This window comes from Oncorhynchus nerka, linkage group LG12 (assembly GCF_034236695.1).
Source record: "Oncorhynchus nerka isolate Pitt River linkage group LG12, Oner_Uvic_2.0, whole genome shotgun sequence".
NCBI lineage: Eukaryota > Metazoa > Chordata > Actinopteri > Salmoniformes > Salmonidae > Oncorhynchus > Oncorhynchus nerka.
The window spans coordinates 34,845,235-34,862,206 of NC_088407.1; the positions used below are offsets into that span (position 1 = coordinate 34,845,235).

At 41.8% G+C, this 16,972-nt stretch overlaps 1 protein-coding gene across 3 annotated transcripts in view; it reads left to right on the top strand.

Moving 5' to 3' along the window:
• The first annotated feature begins 1,443 nt into the window (after positions 1 to 1,443).
• LOC115138177 (reticulon-3-like) overlaps positions 1,444 to 16,972 on the top strand; it is a 33,285-nt gene continuing 17,756 nt past the window's right edge. Inside the window, exons 1-2 of one of the 3 annotated variants that reach the window (XM_029674726.2) lie at positions 1,444 to 1,764; positions 8,449 to 8,496. In XM_029674726.2, the coding sequence (XP_029530586.1) occupies positions 1,668 to 1,764; positions 8,449 to 8,496 (145 nt within the window). In that variant the 5' untranslated portion in view covers positions 1,444 to 1,667. The remainder of the gene's footprint in view (positions 1,765 to 8,448; positions 8,497 to 16,972) is intronic. The other 2 variants (XM_029674727.2, XM_029674728.2) reach the window with 2 other exon arrangements.

A 16,972-nucleotide genomic window follows, 5' to 3' on the forward strand; every position in this document is an offset into this window, starting at 1 on the left:
CAATTTAATTTACCACAGGTAGACTCCAATCAAGTTGTAGAAACATCTCAAGGGTGATCAATGGAAACAGGATGCACTTTGAGCTCAATTTCGAGTCACATAGCAAAGGGTCTGAATACTTATGGAAATAAGGTATTTGTTTTTAATTGTTTATGCATTTGCAAAAATGTTAAATCTGTTTTCGGTTTGTCATTATGGGCTATTGCGTGTAGAGTAAGGGACAAAAGTAATTTCATCCATTTTAGAATAAGACTAACGTAACAAAATGTGGAAAGTCAAGGGGTCTGAATACTTTCTGAATGCACAGTAGGCTATGCCGCATTCACGTGCTAGTGGGAACTAGGAAACTCTGAAATTTCCCGACTTGCTAACTGGTTGAATGTAACTGAACCAGAATCTGGGTGAATAGGAGATTTCCCCTTTAAGCCCAGGAAGCACACATTCAACTTGTTACTCACCAGCTTTTTAAGCATAATAATGTCAAAATACATTCAGTACTTACCAAAGAATGGAGTTTCACTGAGAAAGTTGTCAGTATTGCCCTCACGGCCGGTATGTACTTCCAAAAAAGGTCTAAGTAAAAAGGTACATGCAAGTATTGTTTTTGACCAAGTGCACATTCACCAAATCCACTTCTTCTGTACCAATAAAATCAGTCATTACTGCCAAGCATAGGTCGGCTGATCGAAAGGTCATTGATTTTATCTGGAGAGGAAGAGGCAAAGCGAGAGGTTGCACTCTAGCCATAATCTATCCAAAATAAGCCCAAATGCGTTTCGCCTGCCTTTGGGACAACGACTCCCATTGTTAGGACGGAGACATGAGCATCTTGTTATTATATACAGATCTGTTTTATCACCTACAACAGTGTACTACAGAGGAGGTTGGTGGCACCTTAATTGGGGAGGGCAGGCTCGTGGTAAGAGTTGGAGTGAAATGGTATCAAATACATAAAACACATGGTTCCAACTTTGTATTTAGACCCTTTTTGGAATTGCCTACAGGCAGGTAATGATGATAGTTGCTCAATGAAACTCCATTTTTTGATAAGTAGGCTACCTAACATATTTTGACATTACTAAGCTTGAAAAGCTGGTGAATAGCAAATTGAACAGCTACTTCTCGGGCTTAAAGGAGAATCGCCATATTCAACGTCTCATGTAAGGCCAGATTCTGGTTCAGTTTATAACTACAACTAGTTAAGTCGAACATTTCCGAGTTTCCTAGTTCCGAGTAGCACTTGAACGCGGCATATAACGTGCTGTTGCCTTGAAACGCAATGAGATAATGTTGGGTATTGCCCTTTAAATGAGCCAATGGCAAATATCAATCTCGGGTATATTCATTCGCCAAACAGTTTGTAACTAAAACTAGAGTTTCTATTGGACCGTTTTAGGTCGGTCCCTCCCCGTATCGTTCCGTTTTGCAACAGAATTGGCGGAATGAATACACTCCTTGTTTTGCTCTCTCGATCAGTCCTCAACCATACAGTGCCCTCCATCCACACAGTGCTTGGTACATGCGCGTGAAGGTGCACAGGCTCAGTGACACTGCGTCCAGGTCTTGGGGAATACGAGGCAAGTTGGAAGAAGACATTTTAAGGACAGCAATAATACACAACAAATTCTCGCCGCCACCGTGCAGAATTTTTTGCTAATTATAGTAAAATGGCAGATCCAATGACCCAGTCCGCCCAGATATCATCGTCGCAGGGGCTGGCCGATGGACAAAACTCTGTTGCGGCCAAAGACTCAAAAATGTCCGGTAAGAGAAAGCTGTACCTAATTCAACGGAAACGTTGAAATGGTCAACATAGACATTGTGTTTTAAACTTTCAATAACACAGGTGTTTTGAGATAAAGTAGCCCGTTGCTTTAATGGCAGACCGTCAAAACCACGATTTTGTTAGGTCGGTAAAAGGAACGTAAATGAAAATAGTTGCACTTATTTTGTTATTTTGTTATGCAGACTTATATTGGCCTCTTCCCTGTAGATACTTTAAATTGTAAAGTTGTTGAAGAGGGACAAGTGCAGCCTTGTAAGCCGATATGAGGCAATTTTCTTCATTGTGGGCGTTAAAAGGGTGTTAGCCTAAATGCTCTATTAGAAATTCTGCTAGACCAGTAAGCACCCACCGCCCGTTATGGAATCGAACCATATTACACTGGCGAGAAATTGTTCAAAAACACAGATAGTTGGCTTGAGAAACACGCACCACGATTGGATGGAACACTAAACCAGTCTCCCGCTGGTTGCAAGGCTTCTGGGGGCTGTCTTTTGTGAGCTTTGTCAACGTTCCCTCCAACCTCTAATTTGACCTAACTTTTTATTTAGTATCAGACAAGGGAACAGAACATGGTGACACATTTTACTCCCTAGTTTGCCGCGGTGAAATGGCTTCATGTTGCGGCGACGGTAATCTGCACTGCAGATGCATTGTTACTGGGAAACGGCAAATGAAGGGAGGACCTCCAAATCGTATCGGCATTGGTAAACAAACCCATGCGAGGACATGAGTGTTTCACAGTCCAATCCCTCTCATTCGTTACAATGATGCATTTATTCTATGGTCTGTTTAAAAAAAAATGTTTTATCTTAAAATGTGTAGCCTACTGTAGGCTTTATGGCGTGTTTCTAAACAACGAGAACCCGGGAAATCTCTGACTTCCTACTAAAGCGCGTTCACTTATCGGAGATTTCCGAGTATTTAGTTGTTTTGAACTCGGCATGACACCATGTCATGTCTATGCCAATAAAGCAAACATTCGCTAGTTATCTAACCAACAACTGTAACGATGTATTTGAGACAAGTTCAAATGTATTTATGTTTTCAATAAACATTCAGAGACTAAATATAGTTTGCATGTCAACGGTCTAAGCCAACCGTCTTTTTTGACCCATAGTTGCGCACTCGCCGTATTTTTTTCCGGCACTGAGCAAATTTCAGGTCTGAATTTGAACGTTGAATGTTTACTGTGAACACTGAGGGTGTACCCGCGTTAAATTACAGTTTTAAGTGGCCAAGTAGGCTACTGTGGCTATTTGATCGTAATGGGGGCCTACCAGATTGGTCTACAATGGAGAAAATTCATCCCATAACATTTTAACATGGAAATAGCTGTTCTATCATTCAGCCAATGTGTGGTATTCAATGTAGGGCTAAATTTCATGAGATTTTTAAAAAACACGTGCAGGTCTTGACAGTAACCTGTTTATCCCCTTGTCCTTTAGACAAGGAGGTGACTGAACATATTGTTGTGTTTGCTGCAAGAAACCATTTTACAAAATAAAATGCAATATTCCCATACCATTATTACAGAAAATCAGACAAATTATACTACCGTCCTTATTCAAGCCAGTCTCAAAATACAACACTGTCCCTTTAAGACAAAACCAATCTCTTTACCTGACAGGCTTTTCAAAGATGTCTAGAAATGTACATGTTTTTTGCTTTTGTAGGGAGCAATCACTCCCCTATTGCTGACTACAAAAGATCTATAACTGGGCTAAGAACTCATTAACTGGCAAAGGATATGAATAAAATGTGCACACGTGGCTACATGCATCTCTCGCTTTGATCTCAAAATAAGCACATCTACTCACGACCGCTCATGCTGTAAACACAGTCCAGTTCAAAGTAAATGGTACAGATCCATACATGACAATGGTCTTTTTGCATATAGGCTTCCTGCAGCTGTGATTGGTTATGCCACACCGGTCTGTATAGAGTACGGGCTGACTTATGTGTGTCATTGTAATATGCCGATGCATTCTGCCTACATCAAAATCTCTTGCATAGTTTGTTTTGTTTGGGTATGTTGCATTGAAAGTGACTTGCATTGATTCGATCGCAATTGCCACAGTGAAGGGAAATGTTGATAGTGTTAACAGGGAAAATTCTAGAACATTGGTCACCAACCTTTTCTGAGTCGATCACTTTCTGAGTCAAATTGCAAGCCGAGATCTACTGCTCAGATTTTTTTTTTAACATGACTTAAAAAATGTAAGCCTATGCAACATTAACCAATTAAAAACAGTACTGTAGCAATGAAGTTTGTGCAGTAAGCTATAGGCCCAATACATTAGCACCGCATATTGGCTTTGCTTGAATTGCCCTGTCATTGCATTGTTGTTTGGGCCATTTAAAAAAATATATATTTCAAAATTTGAGGTAGGCTATATGATCACACTGATAATACATCGGTTGTTGTATTACTTTTGAGGGAGGCACAGCTGACATTTAAATAATTAGCTTTTTTATTTTTATTTCACTGGGCTGATGGTGCCTGCAGCTGATGGTCAGTTTCAGAGGAAGGAGAGAGCAGCAGACTGAGGGTCCGCCTCTCACTGTCCCTCCGCTCTCCCTTTCCTCCACAGAAACGGACCAAAAAGGGACACCTTCCAACTGATGGCGAATCTCGATTTGCACCTCATTGTTTCTGCCTCATGCACAAATTCACATTGTTACTCCTATGAGCAGAGAACTTGAAATATTCCTCAATATTAAAAAGACCGAAGCCGCTAATAATAACAACAACGCAAACCTATCAATAGACTTTCCTACTCATTCATTACTGCTGCAGTGCTTATTGTAGCCCTGCGTGGAAATGGGAAGAACGTGTATTTTATGGCTTATAAAAGTGTTGAATACAAAGTGCCGAGTAAGAACTTAAACATGAACTCACTCATAAAAACAGGAGCTCTTTTCTCTATTAATTTTCAGTTCCTCTATAGTCATGGTTTTAAATGTTTTGAAATCTCACAGTATCAACTTTGCTCTAGCTTTCTTTTATACCTTCTACGTTACTGCAGACACGGTACTCTGAGCCACTCGATTGGCCAGCGGTAGGGCATTTGATTTGCTCCCCCTGGCCCAGTGGGAAGGCAGAGTTTGTTCCTTCAGACACATGAAATGGTTAAAAATGGCAACAGTGTGCCTACCCAGCACGCAGGGCAGCTGAATCCGGTGCACCTACTGCTAACAGCCCAGACTAATGATGGGGGGGGGAAGGCTTTACCTTGAGTTTTTTACAGAAACGTTTGGTAATCGACTAGGAATGCCTTGGAAATCGACCAGTCGATCACGACCGACCGCTTGGTGACCACTGCTCCGAACTTAACCCAACTTTCTAATCTAGTGCTTCTCTCCAGCGGGCTGATATTTCTCTTGCGCGGCAGTCCTGGGGGAGCTACGCGGCCATCTCGGGCTACTGTGCACCCTAGAGTGAACGTTGCCATCTAGGCCCATATGATGAAAACAAATGGACACTCTTGCCTCTGCAACGATCTTCAAACTGACAGCTTATTTGGTCATTAGGGAGGGGCATTTCAAATCGATTTAATTTATCTATTCAGCTAACCATGGCTTAAAAGCATCCGTTAATAACAAACCTCATTTTAAATCTAGTTTACTGTATATAATTTAAAAGGCATGCTGAAAAGAGTATACAGCTCCCATTGCAAATTGGGAATGCTTTCTGTGATTTGTATTAGACTGAATACCAGTTGCATTGTCTCAGTGGTTATGTTACAACAAAGGTATTTCTAACCAAAACATGTTTCCACGGGGAGAATAATAATTAATTTGATCCTGTTTTGAAAGTGTAACTAAGGTTTTGAACAATTCTCCCAAGAAATTGGCATTGGTCTTTTGCATTTTTCTGAAATAAATCCTTCAAAGCAAATGTTCACGTGTTCTTTCATTTCACCCCAGTCATGTGGAACAGTCCCTTGCTGACTTATCGGTGCCATTTTTCTCCTCACCTCGGCTGTATGATCAGGCAATGATGACACCAAAGATGTCACTGGACCCTTGCCGCCACTGTCATACAGTATCAGATGTCACATGGCTGTGTTAAGAAAGCACCCAGTCGAGAGGAATCCAAATGGAACTATATAAATATACTGAATCCAGCAGAGTTTTCAGCTGAATGGAATAGGGCCCAGACCAGGGTAGTGCTGTGTTATTCATTGGGTCTTTTACTTTGGTGTCATACCATCTGTTGCCTTTACTTTGGTATCATACCATCTGTTGGTGCCCAGTGTTGCACCAGACTGCTCGACCACTGGTCAGTCTCTCTTAGGCCTAGTACTTCCTTCTCAACACATTTGAGTGGCATTTGTTGCACTGCCCACTAAGGAAGTGACCTGAGAGATCGTAAGGCTCAAGATATCTTGCGTCTAAAGTTGCATTGAGTCTGATTGTCACGGGTTGTTAAGTTCATGAAAAGCATCCCCTACTATTCTTTTCATGTCTCTTTGACAAGGTGATTGTGCAAGCTCTGTCAATGGAACCGTTTATCTACGACAGCAGGCAGAAGGCCATAGGTCTACTCTTTTAGACTGTGTACAGAAGAATTCACGTTCCAATGAATTCTGAATGAGAAATTATATTCATGGTTTCAAACCTGCAATTGTTTGAGTCGGTGCTGTATTTCATTTCTTCCTGCACTGCCAGTAAAACCAAAGCAACTTTTGGAGAAACATTATTCAATCTCATCGATAATGTCATTTTACCGGCCTTTATCAATGCTAAACCCAGTGCTCCACTGGCTCTCCGGTTTCATAGGCTATGCACATTTGATTGCGTTTCTGCACCTGTTTTCAATTAGAATGACGCTCAAGGTCAGAGACAAGGATGAGGTTTATGCTTAGTTTGACAGACACGTTCACTTCCAAATGACACTAAATATACAGTAGTGACTTGGGAGTCCTTTGGACTTGTGATCTAATCAGGTGAAATCCTGTATTTCCCTGAGTAGGGATTCAACATGCTGCTGGTTTTACCTGGAGAGCGATTAAAGTACAGCTGCCTGCTGAGGAATGATCTGGAATCTAGTCCTATGCAGATATGGCCGTAGTTTATGTGAGAGAGTCTGGGGAGAACATTGGGTACTTTCGGCTCCCTTTCCCTCTGTGCCATTCTTGTTCTATCTCTGCTACTCATTTTCTCCCTCTCTCTGGGAGACTGCTGCTCTGCTCGGCGCAGGCCATATAATCTCTAAGGTCAGTGAATCGGGCTGAGGCAGCAAACTGACCCTGGTGGGGGATTTGAGTGTCATGTCTTGGCTCTCCTCGAGAAGGGACAGAAATGCCTGGCGTGACTGGGATGCCATGTTAGGGCCTCCTCCAGTTCCGTATCATCGGCCCTCTGGGGCATAGTCCTACATCCAGATCTAGTAGTTGAGTATAGGGCTGTGTAGTGCCAAAGCAGGTTCTCTTCCTACTCAGGTCAGCTGCCCGTGATAGATTTGTCACACGGTTGGAGGTGTTGGAAACATGAGCTATATGAAGCCATGTTTAAACCTTGTCTAGAGCCATGGTCCCAGTCTGTAATAAAAGGCACTTTTTTTGTTGTTGCCTTGTTTCTGTTACATAGATCATCTTAGATAAGTGACATTTTGAGGATGGCTTTTCTGTGGACGCTTCAGGTCTGAAGTGGTTCTTGCAATGGTTTCAGGCCATTTGGAAATGTCAGCGAAAGAAGAAGAATGTTGACTCATCTCTGATTGTGGGAAAGAATGAAGGTGTGTCATAGGGAGGATCAACGTGTCTGGGCGAGTCTTTTAACAGAGGACTGCTGTACAGCAAGAGCTCGCCAACCTGCTCAGCCAGTCTCTGATGAGATTTCCGGTTGGGCGACCATATTGCTTCTTGATCATCCAGCTCATGAACTTTACATACCATCCCACTCATGGCTGAGAGAATTCTCCGGAAAGTCTCCCCTCGGTGTTCCCGAACCGTGGCATTGTGTGAGACGGAAAGAGCAAAGCCGTGCACTTCTTGTTAGTCTGATATAAATGGAAGCTGTTTGATGGTAATGGTGCTCCACAAAGGCTGTTCTTGTTCTTCAAGATCACATGAGATTCAGAAGTGAGGCAGAAAATTTGATCACACTCTGCATAATTGCCATCAAGTGAGTGCAGTGTTGCTGCTTGGTTGGCATCGGGTGTCGTAAACCATGGGAGAAATATGTGCACATTGCAAATAAATTGCGTGGAAAATGCCATATAAAATTGCCTGTTATAAAATGCATTGCCTGAAGCATCGTTGTTATTTGTGTGTAGTAAAATAGAGTTTGTGTTTGTCATAGTTTGTTGTTGGTCATATCTCTGTTATTGTCTTCTCTTTGCCTGCATAGGAAAAGTTAAGTGCATGGTTCTAAATTGATTATAGGTGTTTATTGGTAGTAGATTTGTGGACGCTAACAGTTGCATGGGGTGAGAAAGAGTATATTAGTAGTTTTTTCACTGTAGCTTCTGATAAGTTTATAGAGCATATTGTACAGTTCTATGGTTGCATAGTGGAAGCCCCACCAGGCATCCAGTTAATCAATGTGTTTTTGTTCATGTTTAAAATTGGGCAGGGTGGGTACGGGTTGTTATGGAGATGGGAGTTATTTTCTGCCACTGTAGGATGTTCATTATTCTGTCCTTTTTATTTTTTCAGATTCCTTTCTTTCCTCTTCGCCTGTATCTCTCATTCAGTCTCCGCAAGGCAAGTGTATGGTTCTCTTACGGTGCTTGCCTGCTGTCCTCTGTCCTCCCTCTCCCTTTATCTCTCTTTCTCTGTCCTTTTCTCTTGCTCGGCTGCCACTGTAATGCCTTCCATCCCTCTCTCTCGAGTGCCCCTCTCCTCCTCTAGGCCAGACCAGACCAAGAACTTCATACTAGAGGCCTGCAAAGAAACCTGCTCCCTATCATCCCCTACTCCGCAATCTTCAACCCACCCCCACCCCGCTCCTTCCCTCTAGAAGCCCTGTAACGTCATCCCATCTGTTTCCTATGCTGCTGACCCTCTGCTGCCTGCACTAATTGCAATTTAGCAGGGCAGCGTGGCCCATCCCTCTTTCAACAGTGTCTGACAGTTGGAATTTTTTAAGCCCCCCCAACTGGAGGCAAGAAATACTCTATTAATAGCAGCGAAATGGCTAACCCCATAGCCTCTGACTGACACCAGTGGTGCATGTCGAGGGAGAATCACTGTTTTTAAGGGGAGTTTGAGGTCAGGCTCAAAAACGGTTTAATCTCTGTTGCCAGAGGAAAAATCTCTTCGGGCATACATGTAATGTACCCAACCTAGGTACCATATTGTCTACAGTATATAGGCTAGACACAGCCGGATATGTGATGGTGATTAATCCACAGGTCTAATTGCTATGTACAGTAAATGAGTAAGCCATCTATTGATGGTGTCGTGCTACAGTACGTTGATTCCCAGTGGAATGTATTGACATTCCCAATTGGAATAGAGACGTTCCCAATGGAATAGATTGGAATAAATTGGCATCAAACACTTGAAAAGGGTGACCTAGAGTAGCGTTATATACTCAAACAAGCAATCCAGTGTAGAAGAGCAGAGCATGTTTCAAATTAGTTTAGTCATTCCCCCAAGCTCTCGTACTCTCCTCCAAAAGCAACCTGCTCTATGTTTTTACCCCATCAGAAAACTGACAAGACCTAGAAATCAAAGATGTGGGGGAAAAAACACGTCTCCACTCCCCACAGTCTCACAGCAAGCTGATCCATTTCCAGTCTTTACTTTCTGCTTTGTCACATTATTTAGGTCAACGGCACTGTAGGTCCAAGATAATCCCAAGATTGCCACTTATTTTAAGAAAGCAGAGTGAAGTTCAAGATCACTTTGTGTGCGGGAGGAGCTAAAACTCTAAAAATGGATCAGGTTGGTTGTCCCAGGGGACCCTAGCTGTCCTTGGATAGATTGGCCCCTTCCCTCCAGGCCTTAGGCCCTATCTCTAGAAGCCCCCTCCCCATCAATCCCGCCCCACTACCATCACCAGGCACGGAAGGATGAGAAGCACTGTGAAGGGATCCACTCCACTCACTGCTCTATGCCTTCTCCAGGCCGGGGTCTGAGCCCTGGACCCTGTCTGCCCGCTGTCCCACCACCTCTGCTTATGGCTTCTTAGGCTTTTTTGCATGTGACCTCTGCTGGAGCCAAAAAGTAGGTTTTATTTTATGGTTTCATTGTTTAGATTGAGTTCTTTTGATTTTCTCTCTTGATTTGGCTTTTTGGGGGGTTTCTTTTCTACAACACAATTTTGTAGTATTTATAATAATACAGTGTTTTTTTAGGCCTAGGAAGTAACCTAAAGAATGGATAGTATAGAGATTATTAAACCCCCGACCTAGACGGGCAGTAACTGAAAATCTATCCTATGTCGTGCTAGGATATTCACACAGTCAAACAGTGAGCTAATCACACAGTGAGGGAGATGGGCCTTGGGACCTATTCCCTCCATCACTAATTGGATATGACAGGGCTGTACCCAATGGAATTTGATCTCTTATCATTCTGTGATTCCTCTGCAGCAAAAATATTTGGCTGGATTCAGACTTGTTTTTGCGAATGCTTAACAATAACAGATTGTTAGGCCTACCACCACGGGATTTGATGCACAAGTGGAATGTGACTTAGAGGCGCAATATCCTCTTGCCTTGAAGTGCATATGTAACATGCAGTTCTGATCCTTATAAAGATATCTAGCTTTTGCTTGACTAGAGGCAAACGTGCATCCCAGCTAAGATGGAATCCTTAATGGAATTACTGGAAGACTGTCTTATCAAGTAAGCAATTTGACTCCTTCCCATAGTGTCAAAATGATTGAGGTGATTGAGACTTTCTCATCGAGAAGAAGCACATCCCTTTTAAGTTGCCTTTCTAGGCATATTGTGAGATGTTGGTTGGCCTGTGCCAATGATTGTCTATTATATTGACAAATAGTCAAGTGACCACTCTAACGATGGAAATGCATGTCCTCAAAAATGGAAGGCAGGCGGGAGGAGACGATATCAAGTTGGACCATTCTAGCCAATGAGAGGGCAGATAAGTGTGTGAACAACAGGCCATAAGAGATATAGGACTCATCTTTGACAGCATCTCCATTTTAAAGTAGTCGATCGTGATTATTGGAGCAGTTGCTTGGGACATCTTGTGACTATGTATGGTCCTTGTCCCGGTCCAAACCTAATCTCCATTTTAAAGCAGTTAATTTTATTTTGTCATTGGCCTATTGCTAACCAACTAATAGGAATCCCCATCCAGTTGACTACTTTAAAATGGTGGAAGCCCTCAATGGCAATTTCCATGCTAAAATGGGTTATAGATAGTGAGGACTCAGTCGTGGATATTTCTGACAACAGGCACAATGGCAATGTTGTTATTTTCAAAGTTGGTGAAATGCCATTCACTTATCAGTGCATTCGTAACAACCTAACATTATGAAACATCTATTCGATCAAATAAGCGTTGCATAGCAAATTATAAATAAAACGGTTTGTTGACTAAATTCGACACTGTCATTGACCTCGTTACAAAAATTCCTCACTTCGTGGCCTTAATTTCATGGACAGATTTTGGGCAGAGTAAAACCTCTCGCTTTGCCTCTTCTGCTCTGCCTCTGCTCAACAGTCCATTTAAAATGGGGTTTAGTAATGAAAGTGTCCCTTTTTTGAAGCCCACACACTTTAACACTCTCACTCAACTCCAATGCCTATGCGGAGTAGATTGCGTAAGAGGAGTGGGGCGTGGAAGTGCAGTGATGCTCTCCTTTGAGGATGAATGAGTATTACCAAACAGTTCAAGTGGGTGACAATAGATAAAACTCCCCTTTGACAGTGTTTCTTATGAAGTGTTTTGGGTCGTGTTATTAGTGATTACAAAATACTACAGATAACTCGTTGATGCAAGTTATTGAGTAGGCTAGTTTATGAAGTGTACGGTAACATTTAATATGAAATGAAAACACCATTGATTTGTTCTTCTTTTAAACATTTTGGACTAATTCGTATTAATGTCCAGTTTGTTTTTTATAGCTGCCAATTCTCCATGTTCGCTTGTCGCTCTGTGTTGAAATTGACAGGGGGGACCACGGGACTGAAAAGGGATCATGTGATTATTGCAGACTATATATGTATGCCCCCTTGCCTCACGATACATGTGGCACTCTGTCATTGGAGGGGGATCCTTGTTCCAGTCCGATTCTAATGTCACCTCTGCTCTGGCACGAGGAGTTGGCGGCGGGTTAGCTCGCTTAGTGACGTGATTGACAGACAGCAGCACAGGGGGGCATTCATTATTTAGGAAGCCTCCCCACACCAGGGGCATTGTCCAGCTTTTTCTCTGTGTTGTGTTAGCTGGGTGTTTAGAAAATCTGGCTGCGTTTTACAGGCAGACGAATTCTGGTCTTAGTTCTACTGATTCGTCTTTTGACCAATCACATCAGATATTTTCCCATCAGATCTTTTCAGAGCTGATCTGATTGGTCAAAAGACCAATTAGTGAGAAAAAAAAGACCCGAATTAGCCTGCCTGTGTAAACGTAGCCTTTGCGGTTCAGTTAAATCTTCCTGTTGATTTAACAGATAGCAGGGTAGACAGAGGCCAGTAGAGTGCAAGTTGCAGCCATGCAAATTGGCCCAAAGGCCCTCCTCTGCGAATGGGACAAGTCCTGTAAATCAATTACGTTTTTCATTCATTCCGCTTTCTATTCGTTATATTATTTCTTGCTCTAATGCTAGTCTACATTCCAGGGATGAGTCATTCAAGTACATTAAAGATATTGGATCTGCGTTAAACTGCTTGATTAATATCCTACCTAATTTACAAGATTGAGGTACGATGCATTAACATGATGATTATTATAATGAGCTCTGCATTACATTACTTACTTACATACATACATCTGCAGTATTAAAGACATCAGGAAGTGTATTCCCCTTGGTCTGTAGGCCTAATGAGGTTGTGTTCAAATGGGAGACACAGCTCATGGGTAAAGGATGTACAGTGGGTCCATAATTATTGGCACCCTTGATAAAGATGAGCAACAAATAAATAATACAAATACTGAGCTATAGTGTATGATAATCATTTTTTACTAATACTATTGCTCAGGGAAAAATACAGTACTGGTCAAAAGTTTGGACACTCATTCAAGGGTTTTCTTTATTTTTACTGTTTTCTACATTGTACAACAATTGTGAAGGCATCACAACTATGAAATAACACATATGGAATCATTTAGTAACCAAAAAAGTCTTCAAAGTAGCCAGCCGTTGCCTTGATGACAGCTTTGCACACTCTTGGCATTCTCTCAACCAGCTTCACCTGGAATGCTTTTCTAACCGTCCTCGAAGGAGTTCCCACATATGCTGAGCACTCGTTGGCTGCTTTTCCTTCGCTCTGTTAAGTGCTGGTTAAGTGTGCCTTGAATTTAAATCAAATTGTATTTGTCACCGAATACTTACCGTGAAATGTTTACTTACAAACCCTTACCCAACAGTGCAGTAGAGTTAAGAAAATATTTACTAAATAAAAAGTAACACAGTAAAATTACATAACAATAACGAGGCTATTTACAGGGGGCACCGGTCCCTGAGTAAATGTGCGGTGGTACAGGTTAGTCAAGATATCTTGTACATGTAGGTAGGGGTAAAGGGACTATGCATAGATGATAAACAGCGAGTAGCACCCGTGTAAAAACAAATGGGGGTGGGTCAATATAAATAGTCCTGGTGGCTACTTTATTAATTGTTCAGCTGTCTTTATAGCTTGGGGGTAGACGCTGTTAAGGAGCCTTTTGGTCCTAGACTTAGCGCTCCAATACTGCTTGCCGTGTGGTAGCAGAGAGAACAGTCAATGACTTGGGTGACTGGAGTCTTTGACAATTGTTTGGGGCCTTCCTCTGACACCACCTGGTATATAGGTCTTGGATGGCAGGAAGCTTTCCCCCAGTGATGTATTGGGCTGTATGCACTACCCCCTGGAGCGCCTTACGGTCAGATACTAAGCAATTGCCATACCAGGCGGTGATGCAACCGGTCAGGATGCTCTCGATGGTGCAGCTGTAGAACCTTTTGAGGATCTGGGGACCCATGCTAAAAATAAATAAATCACAAACCGTGTCTCCAGCGAAGCACCATCACACCTCCTCCATGCTTTACAGTGGGAACCACACATGCATAGATCATCCGTTCACCACCTCTGCATCACACAAAGACATGGTGGTTGGAACCTATTTGGTAAAAGACCATCTTCTGTATACCACCCATACCTTGTCACAACACAACTGATTGGCTTAAACGCATTAAGAAGGAAAGAAATTCCACAAATGAACTTTTAACAAGGCTTAATTGAAATGCATTCTAGGTGACTACCTCGTGAAGCTGGTTGAGAGAATGCAGAGTGTGCAAAGCTGTCAAGGCAAAGGGTTGCTACTTTGAAGAATCTCAAATATAACATATATTTTGATTTGTTTAACACATTTTTTGGTTACTACATGATTCCATATTTGTTATTTCATAGTTGATGTCTTCACTATTATTGTACAATGTAGAAAAGAGTAAAAATAAAGAAAAACGAGTAGGTGTGTCCAAACTTTTTGACTGATACTGTATGTTTAACAGGTAATAAAAATTAATCTAAAAAATATATGGGTCAAAATAATTGGCAACCCTATGTTCAATACGCCAGCACCCTATCTGTCCGAGGATAACGTCATTGAGCCTTTTTCTAAAAATGTTTCATGAAATTGGAGAACATATTAGGAGGGATCTTAGACCATTCCTTCATACAGAACCTTTCCAGATCCTTGATAACCTTTTGTCCGTGCTTATGGACTGCCCTCTTCAATTCAAACCACAGCACCGCCTTGATTTTGAGCAACGTCATTGGCACTTGGATTGAAACCAGTTCTATGATCAGATGACATGAAAATATAGCTATTTGGCCACGCACACCAGTGGTGTTTGAAAAACAGAAGCAAATGCATAAATAGTACCACATAGCGACAGTAAAATATGATGGTGGATCTTTTATGTTACGGGATATTTTATTTCCACAGGTCCCGGAGCCCTTGTTAAGGTCAATGGCATCATTAACTATTTTTAGCCAAAAACCTGGTTGTCTCTGCAAAGGAGGCTGACTCTTGGATGCAAGTGACTCTTCCAGCAAGACGACAACACCAAGCACTAATCAAAATCCACAAAGAAATGGCTAATTAAACACAAAATCAATATTTTGCAAGGGCCATCTCAGTATCCGGACTTGAATACCTGTGGCTTGAAATGAAGTAGGCAGGAGATAAGCGCAGACGAAGATAAAGCATTTTTTATTTAACTAGGCAAGTCAGTTAAGAACAAATTCTTATTTACAATGCCAGGCCAAACCCGGACGAACCTGGGCCTATTGTGTGCCACCCTATGGGACTCCCAATCACGGCTGAATGTGATAAAGCCTGGAATCGAACCAGGGACTGTAGTGACACGTCTTGCACTGAGATGCAGTGCCTTAGACCACTGCTCCGCTCTTAACTCCGGTTATTAAGGATCTGGAAAGATTCTGTGTGGAGGAATGGTCTAAGATCCTAACCAACGTGTCCTCCAATTTCCTAAAACCATCTTAGAAAAAGGCTTGTTACCCTCGCAAGGGGAGGGTGCTAGTAATGAAAACGGGCATTTGCTGCGAACACTGAGGGTGTACCCGCTTTAAGTTACAGTTTTAACAGTGGCCATGTAGGCTACTGTGGCTATTTTGATCATAATGTAGGTCTAACAAAGTTGCTTACAATCAAAAACAATGGAGAAAATCCATCCCATAACATTTTAACATGGAAATAGCTGTTCTGTCATTCAGCCTATCATTCAGCCTACAGTAGCAGCCAATGTGACTTTTGAGAAACACTTGCAGGGCTTGACAGTAACCTGTTTATCCCCTTGTCCTTCAGACAAGGAGGCGACTGAAAAATGTTTTTGTTTGATGAAAGATGCTACTTCACAAAATAAAATACATTATTATTCCCATACCATTATTACAGAGAATCAGATCAATTATGCTACCCTCTGCCTATTGGCTACTTAGCTTATTCAAGCCTGTCACAAAATACAACACTGTCCCTTTAATAATTAAAAAATATATATCTTTACTTGACTCACTTTTCCTAGAAATGTACACGTTTTGTGCTCTTGTAGGTAGCAATCACCCCCCCCTATTGCTGACTACAAATGATCTATAACTGGGATAATAACTGAACAAAATGTGCGCACATGGCTACATGCATCTCTTGCTTTGATCTCAAAACTCAGGACCAAGTAAATGGCACAGGTCCATATATGGCAATGGATAATTTGCATATAGGTGTACTGCAGCTCTGATTGGCTATGCCATGTTCTGTGGCGAGTGTGGCTGAGTAGTGCGCAATAGAATATTACTCCGATGTGTTCTGCCTACAACAAAATCTCTTGCATAGTTAATTTTTGTTTCGGTATGTTGCGTTGATTCGATCCCAATTGCCACAGTAAAGAGAAACGTTTATAGCATTAACTAATAGGGACCACTCTAGAAAGTTGAGTGAAGTTCAATCTCGTACCTCTCTCTATGGGCTGTAAATACCGTTCTTCTGGCTAGAAACTCACTGCAGGGTTTTGAAAAACACAATTTTTCTTACTTTTAATCCTGCCGTGTGATGTCACGGAGAAGCATTATTTTAAGGCCGTTCTTAATCTTTTCACCACAGATCATAGAAATGTGCCATTTTCACACATCTAGACACTGGTATTGTGCCGGAGATCATGAATATGAGGTTGAAAAGTGGCGGAATTGCCCTTACAAAATCTCTTCATTCGAGCAACTGTATAATATAATTTCCCCCAAAAAATTTGTTTGGGGGGGGAGTATACAATATAGCTCAGTATTGGTATTATTTTATACCCTTTTTTTTTTTTTTTTTGCTCAAATTTATCAAGGGTGCCAATAATTATGGAACCCACTGTATGTGTTAATTAAGCCATTATGGAAATAGTGTAATGTCGTTTAACTCTTTTATACCAGGCTGCAGTCACTTAACCCTAGTCTCGCCCATAAATTGCCTTGCGAGTTCAAACAAGGAGTGTTTATCCTATGTGACCTTTGCTTCCGGACTCGTCTTCCAGGCACGTTTTATGTATCTCGTCCCCGTT